At 39.3% G+C, this 16713-nt stretch overlaps 1 protein-coding gene across 2 annotated transcripts in view; it reads right to left on the bottom strand.

Annotated features, from left to right (window-relative positions):
* The window catches only part of ACSL3 (acyl-CoA synthetase long chain family member 3), a 57313-nt gene that overhangs the window by 10816 nt on the left and 29784 nt on the right, over positions 1 to 16713 (bottom strand). For both annotated transcript variants that reach the window (XM_072961737.1, XM_072961738.1), the window contains exons 3-10: positions 11948 to 12364; positions 6553 to 6730; positions 5735 to 5844; positions 4760 to 4898; positions 2788 to 2938; positions 1746 to 1869; positions 1430 to 1501; positions 62 to 201 (exon numbers count right to left, since the gene is read on the bottom strand). In XM_072961737.1, coding sequence (XP_072817838.1) covers positions 62 to 201; positions 1430 to 1501; positions 1746 to 1869; positions 2788 to 2938; positions 4760 to 4898; positions 5735 to 5844; positions 6553 to 6730; positions 11948 to 12325 — 1292 coding nt within the window. In that variant the 5' untranslated portion in view covers positions 12326 to 12364. The remainder of the gene's footprint in view (positions 1 to 61; positions 202 to 1429; positions 1502 to 1745; positions 1870 to 2787; positions 2939 to 4759; positions 4899 to 5734; positions 5845 to 6552; positions 6731 to 11947; positions 12365 to 16713) is intronic.

The raw sequence follows: 16713 nt of genomic DNA, 5'->3' as shown, positions 1-16713 counted from the left end.
CAATTAATTGTGAACAACACGATCAAATTACCAAGGAGAGGGAGAGCCCTTCTGCACTCACCTGTCACACAGCGGAGTACTATACCCCTTTGAAATCTGTTCCATTTTGTAATTATAGGCCAGAATAAACAGATTGCGTTGAAAACTACTCATTTCATTCACTTTATTCATGGTATTTTTGTAGATCCGATCCATGATTTCCTGGATGTATAAAAATGAGTTAATACAGTCAATAATGCTACGAGTTGCCTTACTTAAAATCTTACCATCAGATTACTATTTCCATCAATAGAAGCATTTTAAAAGATACTCTCTATCAAGAATAAACTTTCAAAATGGAACCACAAAAAAAATTAAATAAAATAAAGTAAAGCCACAATTAGTTTAAAAATGAGATTTCAGTAAAAGTAATTTTCCATAGGTGCTCATGAGCAATGGAAAAAGAGGGAGAATATAAGAACATTAGGGCAATAATATGCCATTACTGATTCTTTATACTGCTTTACCTTATTTATTCTGAACTGAAAACCTACACTCAATAAATGAACAACTATATGAAGTGACTTTAAAATTTTCATAATTTTGTAAGGACAGGAGTACCACATTCTTTGCTCATAAAAAGACCATGAGGTTATTTTAGTCGCTTGTTTGATTTTTAATGCTGCACCCAGGAAAATGTTCCTTGTCTGCACTACATTTTACTTCCAAGGCCTGTTACTATGACGTATACTTTAACGACCTGAAACACAAAGATGATACTACTAAGGAAATTACCTGCCTACTGAAACTACTGGTCGTATATTTGACTTCAGAGTAACTATGTAATTTTGCTTGGATGTGAACACTTAGGTATCTAATAACAATTCATAACACTTTCAAGCAAAATCAGAAAGCCACGTAAAATTTACATTAAAGAGACAGGAAATTGTTGCTGTCCCATTTCTACTGATCTTATTTCCAAGACCGTCCCTATGCCTGGTATTACTAAGATGTATGGTGCTTCTTGAGTAATTCAAAGTTGCAGCAACATCTCTGTCACTTTTTTTTGGTGTCTGGCCAGACTTTCCCTAAGAACTTGGGCAGTGATTATCTGGTTTGTTTAGGAGGAAAGGATCTCAAACCTTCCCTCCAACCTCCTGCTGGGCTTCAGGTTTCTATTAAAAGCAAACAGATAATCACAAAAATGATCTGAGCAAGAAGCTAAAGGAAAAGAGCTGATAATATCACACAGAAGCTAAAACTAAGTTGAGATTTTAATAAAAAAGAAGCTAAAACGAAACAATAAATCCTGCAGAGCTCAAAGCAATACAGATAATCAACAAGGAAAAAATCCTACATAAAATACCTTGTCAGCAATACCTTTTCCACTAGCATTTATGTTGTATAAGTGCTTTCTAGCACTCAATGTTGATTAATGGTCAATTCTTACCGGGACAGCTGCCATCAGTGTTGGTTTCAACATGGATGTATCCCCTTTGCTTCCTTTTTTTATTTTGGAAGACTATAGAGAGAAAAAGTGATCTATATAAAGTGATCCTTATTTTAAAAATTCAATAAAACTCAAATCAAAAAAGCACATTATAAATTCATCATTTTAATTCATTTATATTCTAAATGGCACTTAAAAGGCAAGTGCCTTTAGAATGATTAACTGTCATCCTTACAATATATTGTCATACTGACTGAAAAATTTGTTAAAGATAATTATCATTTTTCAGTAACCCAAGTTACAGGCACTACTTTACCTGATCTGCTAAAGTCTGTGGTGAAGAGTAGCCAATGCAGCATCCATGAGAAAGGCAGATAAGCTCAGCACTTAATTCTAAAACATGGGCCAGAGGCAAATATCCGATGTAGATATCTTTCTCCCTAGAAAAAAAGGGGGATACAGGAAATAATGGTCAGGTGCTGTTTCTACTGAAAGTGACTGTAGGGGGAGCAGGTTCTAAAAGGCACACGAAGGACTCTCAATCGGGGGGGGGGGTGTGTGTGTGTCTGTCTGTGTCTGTGTGTGTGTGTGTATTTTACAGAAGAGATTCTTGTTCTGAGAGTTAATTATACCTTATGTAATAAAATGTACATGTATGCATGTGCATATATTTTAAGAACTGCTCCCACTCCCATAGCATGAAGGGCAACTGAGACAAACCCAGAAGAAACCAGTTGCTCTGAATTTTTTCTGAAAGTTATAAATTTCTCTCTCCATCCCCAAATTCAGTTCCACAGTAACATGTATATAATTTCCGCGCATAAGGGCAACAAAAATATCTAACCACTGCACCAGATCAGTCATCAGAATACTGATTCCGTCTCTGGGAACGCTCTCTTTACCATTCCTAAAACTCCCATCTGGTCTCCTCCATCGGCTTCTTTCCCACTCCTGTATACCCACACTCCCCTGTTACTGCTGGAATGTCTCTTAAAAAGGAAAACCAGAGACTGAATAAAGAAGCCCAATAAATACTTACTGGGCAAATTATTTGTTCACTTGAATCATAACATTAAGGTATAAAAAATGACTATAGAGGCAATAACACCAGCTGATTAAAACACTTAAAGTCATTTAAAATTTGCACTTTTGAAGTAACAATGATATCCATAAACTGTAATTTAAATTTCACAACTGTAATTCTCTTGTAATTTTTAATATCCTTTTTTGAAGGAAATGCCTACTGTACACACAGACTCTGAAGGACTAATTTAACCAAATACTACTTAAATGACACAAATGTGAACGTCACGACCAATATAAACACTGGACGACCCCACATTTACACTATGACATACCCCAGTTCTGGAATCCTTTCTGCCATCCCAGTTATACCAGCAATAAGGTTACTGTGGGAGATCATGACCCCTTTTGGAAGTCCCGTGGATCCACTTGTATACATGATTACTGCAGTATCTAAGGGCATTGGTTTGCTATTAGGTTTGTCTTCTGTATTGGAAGGAAAAAAAACACACACACTTCAGAGAAATTTAGCTGTATCATCAATTTTTTGCATAATCATTCGTTAACTCAATTCAACAACTATTAATTGTATTCATACAAAGGTCAACAAAACAGATCAAGTCCCTATACATAAGAGACATATTTTACTGGGACAGACAGACATAAATCCGTAACATTATAAGAGCTATAAAGAAAAATGAAGCAAGACAAGGTAAGAAGATGACAGGAGAAGTGGCAGGAAATGAAGGTGACGGAGCTCCCAGAACCACGATGTGCAGAGCCTCAGAGACTGCATTTCACTCTGGGTGGGAAGCTATGTTGTTTTGAGCAGGGACTTGTCATCAACTGTGACAAGGATCACTTTGGCTGCTGCTACCTAACCTAAGAAAGCGAAGAAACGAGGTCAGGAGACAAAACGCTATTCCAGTAACTCAACTAAGAAATAAGGGTGGTTACACTAGAGGATCTAGACATTTGCTAAAAGATGTTAGCTGCTTCACACTTGGCTACACAGAATACTGGATTAAAAAAAAGGCAATGTGCCCCATTTGCACAAGTCTAAACATAGCAGCCAACATCCTACAGAGGTGACACAGTAGAAAGACAAAGAGAAGTGGGTCATGGATAAGCAATGCTCATCTGCCTGAATTAATCCTGGAACTACCCTGAATGTAGCCTTCTTAAACAGCAGAAAATATTTTAAACATGTTCCCAAGTAAACTCTTTCTCTCTTACCTGTCAAGATTTATTTCTTGACAACTGTTATCATTCCAGTTCTTGCTTCCTAATCTGCCATTCACTCCTTCATCCCCTGGCACCATTCTCCACTGCCACCACTTCTAACTGCTTTCTCTAATGTGACATCTGCTAAGTCCAATGGTGTGTTGCAGTCCCTGTGTCACTGAACTCCTTCAGTGCACCTGGTCCTGCTAGAGACTCCCACCTCACCGAGAGGCTCCTTTCACTCAGCTCCATGAACCACACACTATGTGTTTCCTTCCTTCCTTTCTGACCAAGTCTCAGGCCTCTGGAGGCACCATTCTCAGACGGTGACCTCACCTACTCACAGCTTGAATTAAAATCTGTTTCTAGCTTCTAGATCTTTTAACTCCAAACTCAACTGCAGCATACTAGACTTGTATATGCCACTCCCCACTACATATCTACATTCCAATGTCGCACTAGCACCTAAATTCAATATGCCCCCAAATTAATCTCAGCTAAACTCCCATTCCCAGCTAACTGAATGCTTACATCTAACTAATCACCAAGGCTCCAATTGTGAAGGAAGTACAGTCCCAGCATTCTAACAGTTTTTGTGATATCCCTAAACACCAGTACATCCTCTAACACTTTGTGACACTTGAGAGCAGGAATTTCCAGTCACCACACTTGGGCGTGCTAGTCAGAGGACAGAAAGATGTCCCCTCTGGAAACAGCAGGGGTGGAGCAGAGAGTGAGAGGAGGGATCCAGGTTTAGCCACTCTAGCCACCTGTTACCACTCTCAGACAATTCACAAAGGCCAAGTTTATGGCATTACTTGTAAGACTAACTTTAAACCATCTAAAACTATCAGAAAATGGAGAATGGGAAAACTGTATAATGTAAAAAGTATTTTAAATTAATTGCAAATAAATACTACTTTTAGACCGTTAATAAATTGCTTGTATTTTTCCTTTTTAGTAACTTTACTTCCCTAAGTGATAGCCTAGAAAACTGGTTTGTCACTTTATCCAACTTCAGAATCAAATATTTGTGACACTCGTGGAGAATACGGTCATTGCAGGAGGTACACAAGGACATACCCACGCCGGCCTTGGCTCCCAGAGCCTGCACTGCAGCCATGGTGTGCACGATGACACCCTTGGGGAACTCAGACCAGGTGGGCGGCTTGCCGTCCACGGTGATAATGTGCCGCAGGCACGGGACCAAAGAAACTATGTCCTGGAAAAACACAAGCAGTCATCACTGTCCTCACTGTTCTTCACTAAACGGCCTGGCACATAGTCTGGGACACAAGTCCCACAAGCAGTTTACCACAGTCAGCAAATTACTAAAGTAATTCCTTGCCTCAGAAACACAAGGGTGAGAATGAAGATCCCTTTTTTCAGATGGAGAATCTACTGATCTGAAATTTAAACTACCGCTTTATAACATTAGATGTACTGTGTATACCAATTCTCCTTTGATAAAATCCTTTATCAACAAAGTTAGTTCCTTACAAAATGGTCATGTAAACATACACTGCCTGAACTACATGGTAGCCCAATGTCCTTCGTGCTTCTAAAAAGCAAATAAAGAAATGGGAAGAGAGGAAGGGAATTCTCTTATGAGCTTGTGTTAAAAAAAAAAAAAGAAATCAGATATTGTTTTCACAGGGAGCTGTCTAAAGATTAAAGAAATCCCTTTCTCTAGTAGTTTCATAAAGTTTTTTTTCCTTTAAATAATTCTGAAACTCATAATGACCTAATACTTCAGAAATAACTAGTTTAAAAATAACCCCTAAAAATTACAAATTTATTTAAAATAGACAAGAAGTTGTAATCCCTTCACTTTAAACATGGACATATTAACAATTAAGTTTATAACTTTCCATGCTACTTATAAATACATATAAAATCCACTTTTTCTTTTCTAAAGAAGAATAAAGTATTATATTCCCAGAAATTTACAAAGATATTCAAGATTTTAAAGATTATACAAGAACTAAGTATAAATAATGAGTCCATGACACTGAAAATTTTAAAGTATGAGACAGTTATTGAAAAACTATTCCTCACCTTCAACTTTGTTTGCAAGAGTTCCTTACTAGTAATGATGTTGGTCACTTCTGTTTCATTTAATCCATGAACAATCGCTGGACCTCCCAGAGTAGCATACAGCGTAACAACTACAGGGAAAAGAAGGCCAGGTCATGCATTTGAACACTTCATGGAAGTACTAAATGAAATTAAATAAAGCCTCTTGACTGCAGCCGTGAATTATGAGAGAGCAAAGTAAACCCTAAATTGTTAGATCCATAGTTTGTGATCTAACTGTGCTGTGCTTTTATAAATTACTTTAATATATTAATCAACATATGCCTAACTCACCCTTATGTAATTTCCCTCAAATATTTTTAAAATGTAGCATTTTAAAATTTTTTTAATTTTTATTTTGTTTCACCTATGAATACTACTGAGACTGCCACATTGCAAGGAATTACATCTGACTTCTAAAATGTCAAAGTCTTAGTTGTTAACTACTTGATACTAAAATATGGAAAATACACCAACAAGATATCACATTGAATGTCACATTTAAAATATTATATGTTAAAAAATTAGTATGAACAAGTGGCAGTACTGCTTATTCTAAAGTAGAAAAATCTAAAGAAAAATAATCTTACAAATGTTGAAATTAAATAATATAATAATGAGGAGAAGGAGTCTAAGTTCTAATAATTCTAAGTTGTAACAGTTATCCACTGATTGGATACAAGGTAAAAATTAACATCAGAATATTAATCTCTTGAGAGTAAACATTTATAATAAAAAGTTAGTATCATCTCTCCCACAACAACATTAAGTCCACTGAGAAGACAGGAAAGTCTACATACGCTGGAAATTATACATGAAGCAGGCCTGTGCCACGACCATCCATTCAGCCCTGGTTTCACAGAAGATGGCAATGGTGGTCTTTGGTTTCTGACCCAACATTCGTAAGCCATTTCCAAAATTAAAGGCTCTAGTGAAGACATCTTCATAGGACAGCCAATTATAGTTTCCAAGAATAACCTAATAAAATTAAACATAACCAAAATGTTAATGTCTAGAAAGAAGCCGGGACATGCTCTCAATTTCGACAAACCAAAATGTTGTTTGTATATAAACTACTTTGTTCTAACAGAAAGCCAGAAAGTGAGTTTCAAGAGAAAAATTTATTTTGAAAATTAGCTATTTTGTGTTATCTTCTATGACAACTCAGAACTTTTTCTAAATCTTAAACTCTAATTTGGGGGGGGGTTGTTTTTCTTTTAAAAATGTTCAGAGTTTGATGTGATCTTAAAGGTCAATTTTCTGGCTGAAGGCATATAGATTAATAATTCACTTACAGACTTCATCTACTTAAACAATTTAGATGTTAGTTTATAATTGAGCCTAGTATCAAGTGCTACCGATAGCAAAATTTTTACTTTCCCTCTACTTATGAATCCTGGATTTTAATATCAGATAGGACAACCTGATAACACACAGAAACTGGTCAGGCCCAAGTTAACATATATTTGTGGCTACTTAATTTGAATTGCTGCATCTAACTCTGGATAAGCAAAGTAAACAAAAGTCTCCCTTCACACAGCCAGGGAGGGATCCGACCACTCAGCAAAGCCCCTCTGCTGAAAGCTCCTGGCACGGCTTGCCAGAAGCACAGGTAACGTCAAGTCTTACAGTATTAACAACTCCCTTTTAAGGCTCTTTAGGAATTTTCTGCAATTTAGATCAGACCATAAACCCCCAATCATATATAGATAAGATAAAAAGTTGCTCTCACTGCAAAAATATACACAGTTCCCAAATGTCATTGTGTCATTAACATATGTCTTACGCACCTTATAACTGTCTAACCACACTCATTTTCAAACACTCACATAACATTCAGAAGAGTTCTAGAAAGAGGCTGAATGAAAATAAAAATGGAAAAACAGATAAATACTGCCCTCTAGTGTCCCATTCTGAATTGGACTTGAGAAATAAATTCTTTGACAGATAAGGCAACTGAATTTAAAATACTTATTTAACTTCAGTGGTCCCAAACTCTCATCATGCTCTGCACCACGATGAAATGCTCAGCACAGGGAGCTCCAATGACTTCAAAAGGAGCTCTGGAGGGGGTGGTGAGAAGACGGAAGAGAATTTGGCCAAAACTATAGGAACTGGGTTACAGTTACTAAGAATTTCACACTCCAAAGATAAATATGAGCTATTTCTTAGATTCTAGAATCTAAATTATGAGTTGTGTAAGTTTCAGAGAATATACGTATCCTGAAAAAGCATTAGATGTAAAATCCAAATATGTAAACCCATATGATGGATGCCACCATGTGGCAAAGAACTTACCGAGCCATGACTTTAAGTCAAATGTAACCAAAATCTGGATTTCATTTAATTCTTTAAACCACTGAATCTTCTAGTAGTGATCTTTACCATGAAGATTACATTTAAGAGACACTACCTACACCATAATTTTATCTGGCTTGTGCTGGAATAGGTTTCTGATGCTAACTTTGTCCCTACAGTTAGTTCAACCTGCAATTAAACTCGTTTATTTGTTCCCTGCCTATACTGTTGAACCTTATTAAATCCAGAATCACAGTTCTCACCACCCAGCAGTCCTATGACACTTTCCTGGTATATTCATTTCCTCACCTTCTGAAATGGCTATGTGAAACCTCCTCTCTACTCAGATACCCTCCACCTTGGCCCTCCCTTCTCCACTTCCAAGTGATGACACTATCGCACACTCACTGAGAAATTGGAAATTAAACAGAACTTCCTTATCTTCCTAGCAACAAGTTTAATAACCTACATCTACCTGTACACATACCCTCTGTAGTCCCTCAGGGTATTACAGTGGTTGAAGTGTCCATGAAAAAAGCCTAGCTCCTTAGGACTCTGCTTTGAAGAGCTTCCCAAGTTTCCATTTCTAGTTTGACCACCCCTACTTGGACAGCCAACCTACTCTTCTTTTACTTGACTATTCAACTAAGATGTCTAACAGATATTCCTCAAAAGCAGCCATTTCATTTCACCTCTACCCTGTCATCCTAGTGTCCATTAGTTTGGGAACTAATGAACACTAACTGGCCAACTCCCGTTCTAACTCCCCTACAGTCCCTTTTCCCTACAGTAATGAGTTTTTTAAAAACATGTATCAGCTTACTCCTCTGCAAGTGTTTTCCTTTTCCAGTAGGAATGGATTCAAAGCAACTTACACTGGCCTACAAAGCCCTAAGGACCCTACATGTTGCCAGGGTCTCTGTGCCCATCTCGAACTCTCTGTCCTTTCTCACTTCCTGTAAATACAACTTTGTCCTTTCTGTCCTTTAAACAGGCTGGGCCAGGACAGGAACCTGGATGAGGCAAGACAGGTGCTTAGGGCACAAAGTTTAACGAGGCACTGCCTCAGGGTCTGAATGCAGTCTTGAACTTCACACCCTAAGTGTCTCACCCTGCTGGCTCATTCCTATTTTGGAGCCACTCCACTGCACAATCCCGTTCCACTATAGAGAAGGTTCATTACCCAGATGTTTGCAACGATGGCTTCCCCGTGTCCTTCAGGCTTCCACTTGACCATAACTTACTCGGAGGGGCTATCCCTGAACTCCAACCAGTTTTATTTCTTCACAGTAGTTAGTAAGTCTGTTAACTTTTTACTGCCTCTCCCCCTCCCATACAAATATAAGACCCTATGAAAAATAACCTGTGTGTCTTGTTCATTATTGTCTCCTAGTGCTCAGGACAGTACCTAGCACGTAGTAGGCACCCAGCAATTACTTGCTAAATGTGTGGAATGGACTCATGTAACTGAACAACTTCAATTCACTCTGGGCCTTGGAGCCTTTGACCTCTCCTCCAGCAGCCTCATTTTTGAAAAGATTGCTTTTTTAAAAAGTCCATATCCACCGGATCATCTAACTCCATGGCTTCTTTTGTGCTGATCACTATTCAATTGCATACATACTTTGCTGCTACCTCTTAAGTATTCTTACCCGTGGCTCACGAGACATAAGTGTGTTCAACTGTGCTGACTTGAGAGTCAGGAAAACAAATGGCCAGTGTGGCTATGTGGTGAGCACTGTGGGTCATCTATAAACTGGGGGCAAGGGAATGGAAATCAAGGATGGTTTGCCAAAAGTAGCAACTAAATATGACAAAACCAGGCATCATTATGATAGTTTGGCAAATTATAATCTATAGGCAGGAGAGGAGTAATCAAACATGCTTAACTACATGACTCCAATGAAGCGAAACACTACTAACCGACCCCAGCTAGATCTTACGTTGATTTAGCAAAAAAAAAAAAAAAAAATCATTTAAATGAGGCAAAAGAAAACAAGGAACATGTCTTAAGAGTAGAGTGACCAGAGAATTTTTCCGAATCACTCTTGAGGTTGAAGGGGGCACTATTCATGTCAGAACAGGTGCAAGTCAAGACTGTTCCAAGCAAAATAAGATAAAACATCACTCTATTTGAACGTTAGGAACACACAGAGATCCTACTGTCTAGAGTTACAATAGTGTTTTTTTAATTTCTAGGAGTTACTGACATTAATTTGCTTGTCATCTCATTTATCTTTAGAAGATGACTGGAATTTCTATCAGAAGTGGCAAGATTAATGGACCATTCCATTAAACATGAGTCCCACCCCCTCCCCAAACCCCACCCGCCAAGAACAGGAGGAAGCCTGAGTGTCTCACTCCAAGGCTGTGCGCATCTGCACTCTCCTCCGAGGTCGGAGAGTTCCTTCAGGACTGACAGAAAAAAGGCAGCTGGAGCCAGGATGCAGTTGGGGAAAGAGGACAAGAGAAAAACCACTTTGCCTACACAGGAATTAAACCTATAACCTAACCAAATTATCAGCTAACTGCAGGCAATCTCACTGCCTCTAAAACACATTTTATCTTCCATTTTCACCTAACGGAGCTTCAAAAACAGGGAACTATACTCAACATACTGTAGTAACTTATGGTGAAAAGAATATGAAAATGAATATATGTATGTTCATGTATGACTGAAGCATTATGCTTTATACCAGTAACTGACACACTGTAAATGGACTATATTTCAATAAAATATATATACACACAAATACCCAAGTTCATAAGCAGCATCTTCATGCCATTTCTATACCTATCACCCTTTACAGAGCTGCACGACTCCATGATACAAACCTTCATATTCACTCAGACAATTGTACTTGTTCAATTCCCAAGATGATGATAATAAAAGCATTTACACTCATGTAAATTACTGTCATTAAAGCATTTACACTGGATGCCACCACTGTTTCACACACACTCACTCTCTCTCTCTCTCTCTCAATTAATCCTCTCAATAATTCTCTGAGCTGGGATTAGTTTAAGAAGTATGGAGCTAGACAGTCTAGGTTCCGGTCCCAGATGAAGCTGCTAGCTGTAATGCCCTTGAAAAAGTTACCTAACCCATCTGTGCCCTAGCGTTGTCTTCTGTAAGGGAGGGATATCCCCATAACATTAATCCATAAGGCTACTGTAAGTCTTAAATAAGATAATACATGTAAAGTCCTTAGAACAGCCTGGCTCATAAGAAACGCTAATCAATGTCGGCAATGATCATTATCTCCATGTTACAGATAAAGAAACTGAGGCAAATTTGGTTCAATACCTTTTCCAAAGTCACACAGCTAGTGAGTGGCAAAGCTGAGTTTCAAATCCACAGTCTGGATCTGGAGTCCAGGCTCTTAACCACTACCTACACTGCCTCTAAAGATGTCTTAACCTCTGTTTCACATCAATAATGGCAAGTTCTTCTTGTATTTGTGAGAAGGAAGTTTTTAAAAACCATGCACTGCCACACCAAGTACCAAGACACTGAACATCCAATGGAACCTACATTATAATCAGAAACAGCAGGTCGCATCCCAAAACCCAGAGCAGTCTCAAGCACACACAGGTGCTTCTGGAACTAGCAGGGAATATACTTGCAAACCCAAACTGCCCTAGACATTCTATTCCAAGCCCTGGTAGACATGTAGGCTCAGAAGTGGCCCTCGCCACTGGGTGATCTCAACATCTTTATGAGAGTCTGGAACAAATCCATGCCGGAGGTACAGAAGGAGATTAGAGCACAGTCTAGTCCCTTCTGCCCTGTTTCTCCCACCACACCAGCAAATTCCAATAGCTTGTCCCGTGCCACCATTCCTAAGCATACATTTTATTCAGAAAGAATTCAAAGGCAATAAAAGGTCACGTTACCTTTTTAAAAACTTTTCCATTTGGTTGCACTTCATCTTCCTCATTTAAAATTTCACGTGTTCCCAACAGTCTTTTGTCCTTAAATTTGTTTTTTGCATGCATAAAAACTTTATCTAGTGTATCACATCCAGGGTATAACACTGAAGTCAAACCATCCAAGCTCTTAACAGATCTGTATGCAGACCCAGGTTTTGAATTTATGGGCTTTGCTTTAATTTGGTTTGATTTTTCTCGTCTTGACTCATACAAAAAATAATATGGAATGTATGTTAAAATAGTATAAAGTGATATTATAAAATGTATGAAATATAAAAGAATGGGGTTGATGGTGTGCTTTAGCTTCATGGTAGATGGTTTTGAAGATACGTGGTTATTCATAGTGCTCAAAACGTAGAATTAACAGATTTCCGTAAGAATCTAGAAAGAAGAGAAAGAAAGGTTATTAGTCAAAAATCATTCTTAAACAACTTTAAAGAAAAAGTCTTCATATTAGAAAAAGAGACGATTTTTTCCGCAACAAGCAGCAGCTGGTATATTGACCACCAGCCAGGTCCCATCTGCTCCTGGCATTTGGAGGACACTCATTTGTGCCATATCTATTAAAACCGGAATTTCCACAGAAAAGTTTCCACATCATTCTGTAAACAGGTGGCTTTCCCAACCTAACCCCAAGTATCCACAAATACTTCCCGGTGGTGAGGAGGAAGCCAGCCAGGAGACCTACAACAGAATGGAGACCAACAATGCACCCATTTCCAGTTCTTCAGTGCCTCATTCAGTTAGAGAGGCAAACACTTCGCACATACGCCACGTCCTCCTCTCTCCTGGCCGTCACAGCCACTCACTGCTAAATCATCACTGCCTTCTTTTCCAGTGAGCCTCATTCTCTCACTCTAGGCAGCAACAAGTAGTTAGAGTTGGCAAACAACATGAAATTCACTTGCCATGGTGATTCTAGATATTTTTCAATTTAAGCAGGTTAAATTGTGAAGCAAGAAGGCAGTAAACTTTGGTCATTTCATATGCTGCATTCAGATTTATTGAGAATCTACTATGTGCCAGATAGTGTCCTAAGTACAGGGATTATAACAGTAAACAACTGTGAACAACAGTGAACAGTCTAAGTCTCTTCTCCTGTGGAACATTTACCTTCCTTGGAAGAGGTAGACAAATATACACACATATGCATGCCAGGTGGTGATAAATCCTACAAGGAAAAATGAACTCAGTAAGGGAAATACCAAGCAACCGGGCGAGGCTGGAGAGGCGCTCGGTATGCGGGTGGTCCGAGAAAGCCTCTCTGGCCAGTGACATCTGAGCCGAGCCTTCAAGGAAGAGGGAGAGTGGGGAAGAAGCACGAGGCAGACGAACCAGCCTTTGTACAGTAGGCAGGTCAAAATATTCGTGAAGAAAACAAAACTGAAGCAAACTACTAACTGATTACTCCACCCAGCTCCAAATCCAGGATTATGTTTTGTAGCATTTCCCATCTCCATACTGTAGAAATTCTATTCCAGGGAAATGTGGCCAAGAGATCTAAGGAATCCTTTCTTTCACCCAGACCTCACCCATAGGGCAGAAGCTCTACTGCAGACGCAGCCGGCAAAGAACACGGGGACTGTGGTTCACAAGGCAGATGCAGGAGAGAAGCTAACGACACAGACCAGGGGCTACAGCCACCGCCCAAGACCCCGCTCACAGAGCAGAGGTTCTCCACAGGCCAAAGCAGCAGGCGGTAAGAACAGAGAACCTCTTGGCAATCCCTAAGAGGACTGACCTCGGAGCACAGAAGAGCGAAGCTCGAGCCTAATGGCACTGCGGAAAACCACGGAGCCTGGTGGGGAGCAGCCTAAGGTGAGGCTGGTAGTTTCATGACAGAGACAAGCCAAAAAGCAGACGAGAAATTCAAAGGCATCAGGCGTCTCTTTCCCTCCTAGCTTCAGGGCAGCTCCAAGACTGGCCTCAAACACAACCCCTACAAAGGCCATCTAATTTAACTGAAGCATACTATGGGGCAACTTACGGCCCAGAGCTTTGTTCAGAACAGTAAAGCAACTGGCCAGCCATCAGAGGAGAATACTTGCTGGGTGTGACGCCAGAAAGACCAGGGGATCAGACAAACAGGCTGTTAGAGAGCCCTACCAAAACCATGCTGCCACCGCTGAAGAGAGTAGTGCAACGTGACTGCATGCTCCCAAGGCTGTGATCTCAGAGAAGCACCATCAGAGGATGCACACTGCAGAAAATACAAGCTTCACCAAAACAGGCCAGCTGAGACACTAAATGAACAAGAAACAACACAAGAAGGTGTGGAAGGCGGGAGAGGGAAGCTAGCATTCAAAATTGCTATAAAATACCTAAAATGTCCAATTTACAAAATATTATAAGGCATGCAAATAAACAGTAAAGCATCATATATGGGGGGGGAGGGAGCAACAGAAATCCTCGAGAAGACCCAAATGTCAGACTTAGCAGACAAATGCTATCAAAGCAGCTACCACCAATATGTTCAGAGAACTGAAGGAAACCATGCTTAAAAAAACTGCAACTTTACAAGGTAAGGGCCACCTCCAAATTTGCCCACACACACTTGGTGAGAAGCCAGGACTCTCAATTGATTTCTGTGCTCTGCTGACCGTTCCAATCTCCTTTCTGTGATAGACAATATACTGGATAGCACCCTGGAGAATGAGTCCAGAGAATCTAGATTTCTGCCAGAAAAGCATGGGGAGCCATAGGTTTCTGTACAGAAAAATGGCACAACAAAGTCACCGGTCCTACTGCTTGCAGGACATCAGAGCTGCAAAGAACAGATGCACCTCCGTAACCCAGGAAAACGATGATGCCTCGCTAAGCATTCTGAAATTCCACTCCGTGCTCTGCAGTTTAATGTTCATGATTTTATTTTGAGTTTCAAAATACTGTGATTTATTTTTTAAAAACTACATTTATCCACAGATGAAATGATTGTAATATAGAAAACCCTAAGGAATCCACTGAAAAACTAGTAGAACAAAGAGTTCAGAAAAGGTTGCAGGATATAAGATGAATATACAAAGATCAACTGTATTTCTGTATACTAGCAATGAAGAATCAGAAGATGAAGATAAGAAAACAGTTATATTTACAATACTTTCAAAAATACTTTCAAAAATACTTTGGATTAGATATAACAGGAAGTGCAAAATCTGTACTATGAAAACCACAAAACACTATTTAAAGATATTAAGGATCAAAATAAACAGAAAATGTCCTGTTTATGACTGTAAAACTTCATATTGTTAAAATGGCAACATTCCCTAAATTGATGCACAGATTCAACATAATCCTTATCAAAACCTTTGCTGACTTTTATACAGAACTTCATAAGCTGATCCTAAAATTCACATGGAAATTCAAAGTAGCCAGAATAGCCAAACATTTTGAAAAACAACAAAAATCTTGAAAAAGAACAAAATTGGAGGATTCATACATCTCAATTTCAAAACTTAGTAAGAGCAATAGTAATCAAGACATTGTGGTACTAGCAAAAGGACAAACATACAGATCAATGGAATAAAATTGAGAGTCCACAAATAAACCTTTATATTATGCACAACTGATTTTCAACAAACGGCAAATAATTCAACAGGGAAAGAACAGTCTTTTCGACCAACGGTGCTGGAACAACTAGATATCTAAACATAAAATGATGAAGATGGACCTTTATAATAATACAAAAAAAAAACCAACTCCAAATGGATCATAGGCCTAAATCTAAGAGCTAAAACCATAAAACTTTTAGTAAGCACTAATCACTAAGTATAAACAGCGTTTCAGGAAGAGTGAAGGGTAGAGGCTAGTTCTGCCTTTTTCTGAGTAGTCTTCTCGGACCAAACCGCAATTTATTACGGCCTTAAAAGGCCAGGGGTAGGGAGGGCAGAGGAATGGAGGTTTTGAATAGATGATAGATATCACATAGCTTGAACAAGCACCAAAAGCAGCAGCCGCTCAGCCGCCCAACAGAGCAGGATAGAGATGAGGAGATGAGGGCAGGTGTTAAAGGCCCAAAATTTTAAAGGTCAAATTCTTGTGGCCTTTGGTGCTGAGAAAAGAACTTAGTTTGCATTCCAAGGTACATAAACACAAAGTTTTAGAGAATAACTGTATGCAGAGGATAACCTGAAGGCAGCAAGAACCGGAGGGAAGGAAATTTACATAAAGTAAATTTACACGGTGTCAGCAGCTAGGATTCCCGGCTCCCGGATCACCCAGAGGGTGGCAAGGGGAGCAGCTGTTCCTCCAGCCTTCCCAACAACTGAAATCTTTCTGCTTAATATAGTGAGGGGTGTACTGTATCTAAATCATGAACATATTAAGGTCACAAATTAGAGCAGCGGCAGTGAAAGGAGGGAAAATAGTTTCAGTGCCTTCAACTGAGTCAGAAATGCAAGCCGTGAAGGTGGTCAGTGGTTGGATGACTGGTGGAAAGGAGATGAGCACAAGTACTGAAAATAATGGGTTTAAGATGCCTGTGAGTCATCCAAATACACAAACCGTGAAAGTTGAGAAGGGTCAGGGCCGTTCAAGGACAGCACACAGGAAATCTCCAAGATCAAGTCCAAGAACAGAAAACTCTGGAGGGAAACCAATGCCAAGACTGAGAGGAGGAAAATCCCACTGAAAAGTCCAATTAAGTAGGAGAACTGGAGAGGGCAACATCATGAAAGACAAGGTGGGGGAGTCAAGTAGTATCAAACGCAGGCTAGATGTACCAGCCACATGCA

The sequence above is a fragment of the Vicugna pacos genome, chromosome 5, assembly GCF_048564905.1.
Source record: "Vicugna pacos chromosome 5, VicPac4, whole genome shotgun sequence".
In the NCBI taxonomy this organism is placed as follows: Eukaryota; Metazoa; Chordata; class Mammalia; order Artiodactyla; family Camelidae; genus Vicugna; species Vicugna pacos.
The sequence above is the reverse complement of the archived record's forward strand: the minus strand, read 5'-3'. Positions and strand labels throughout refer to the sequence as shown.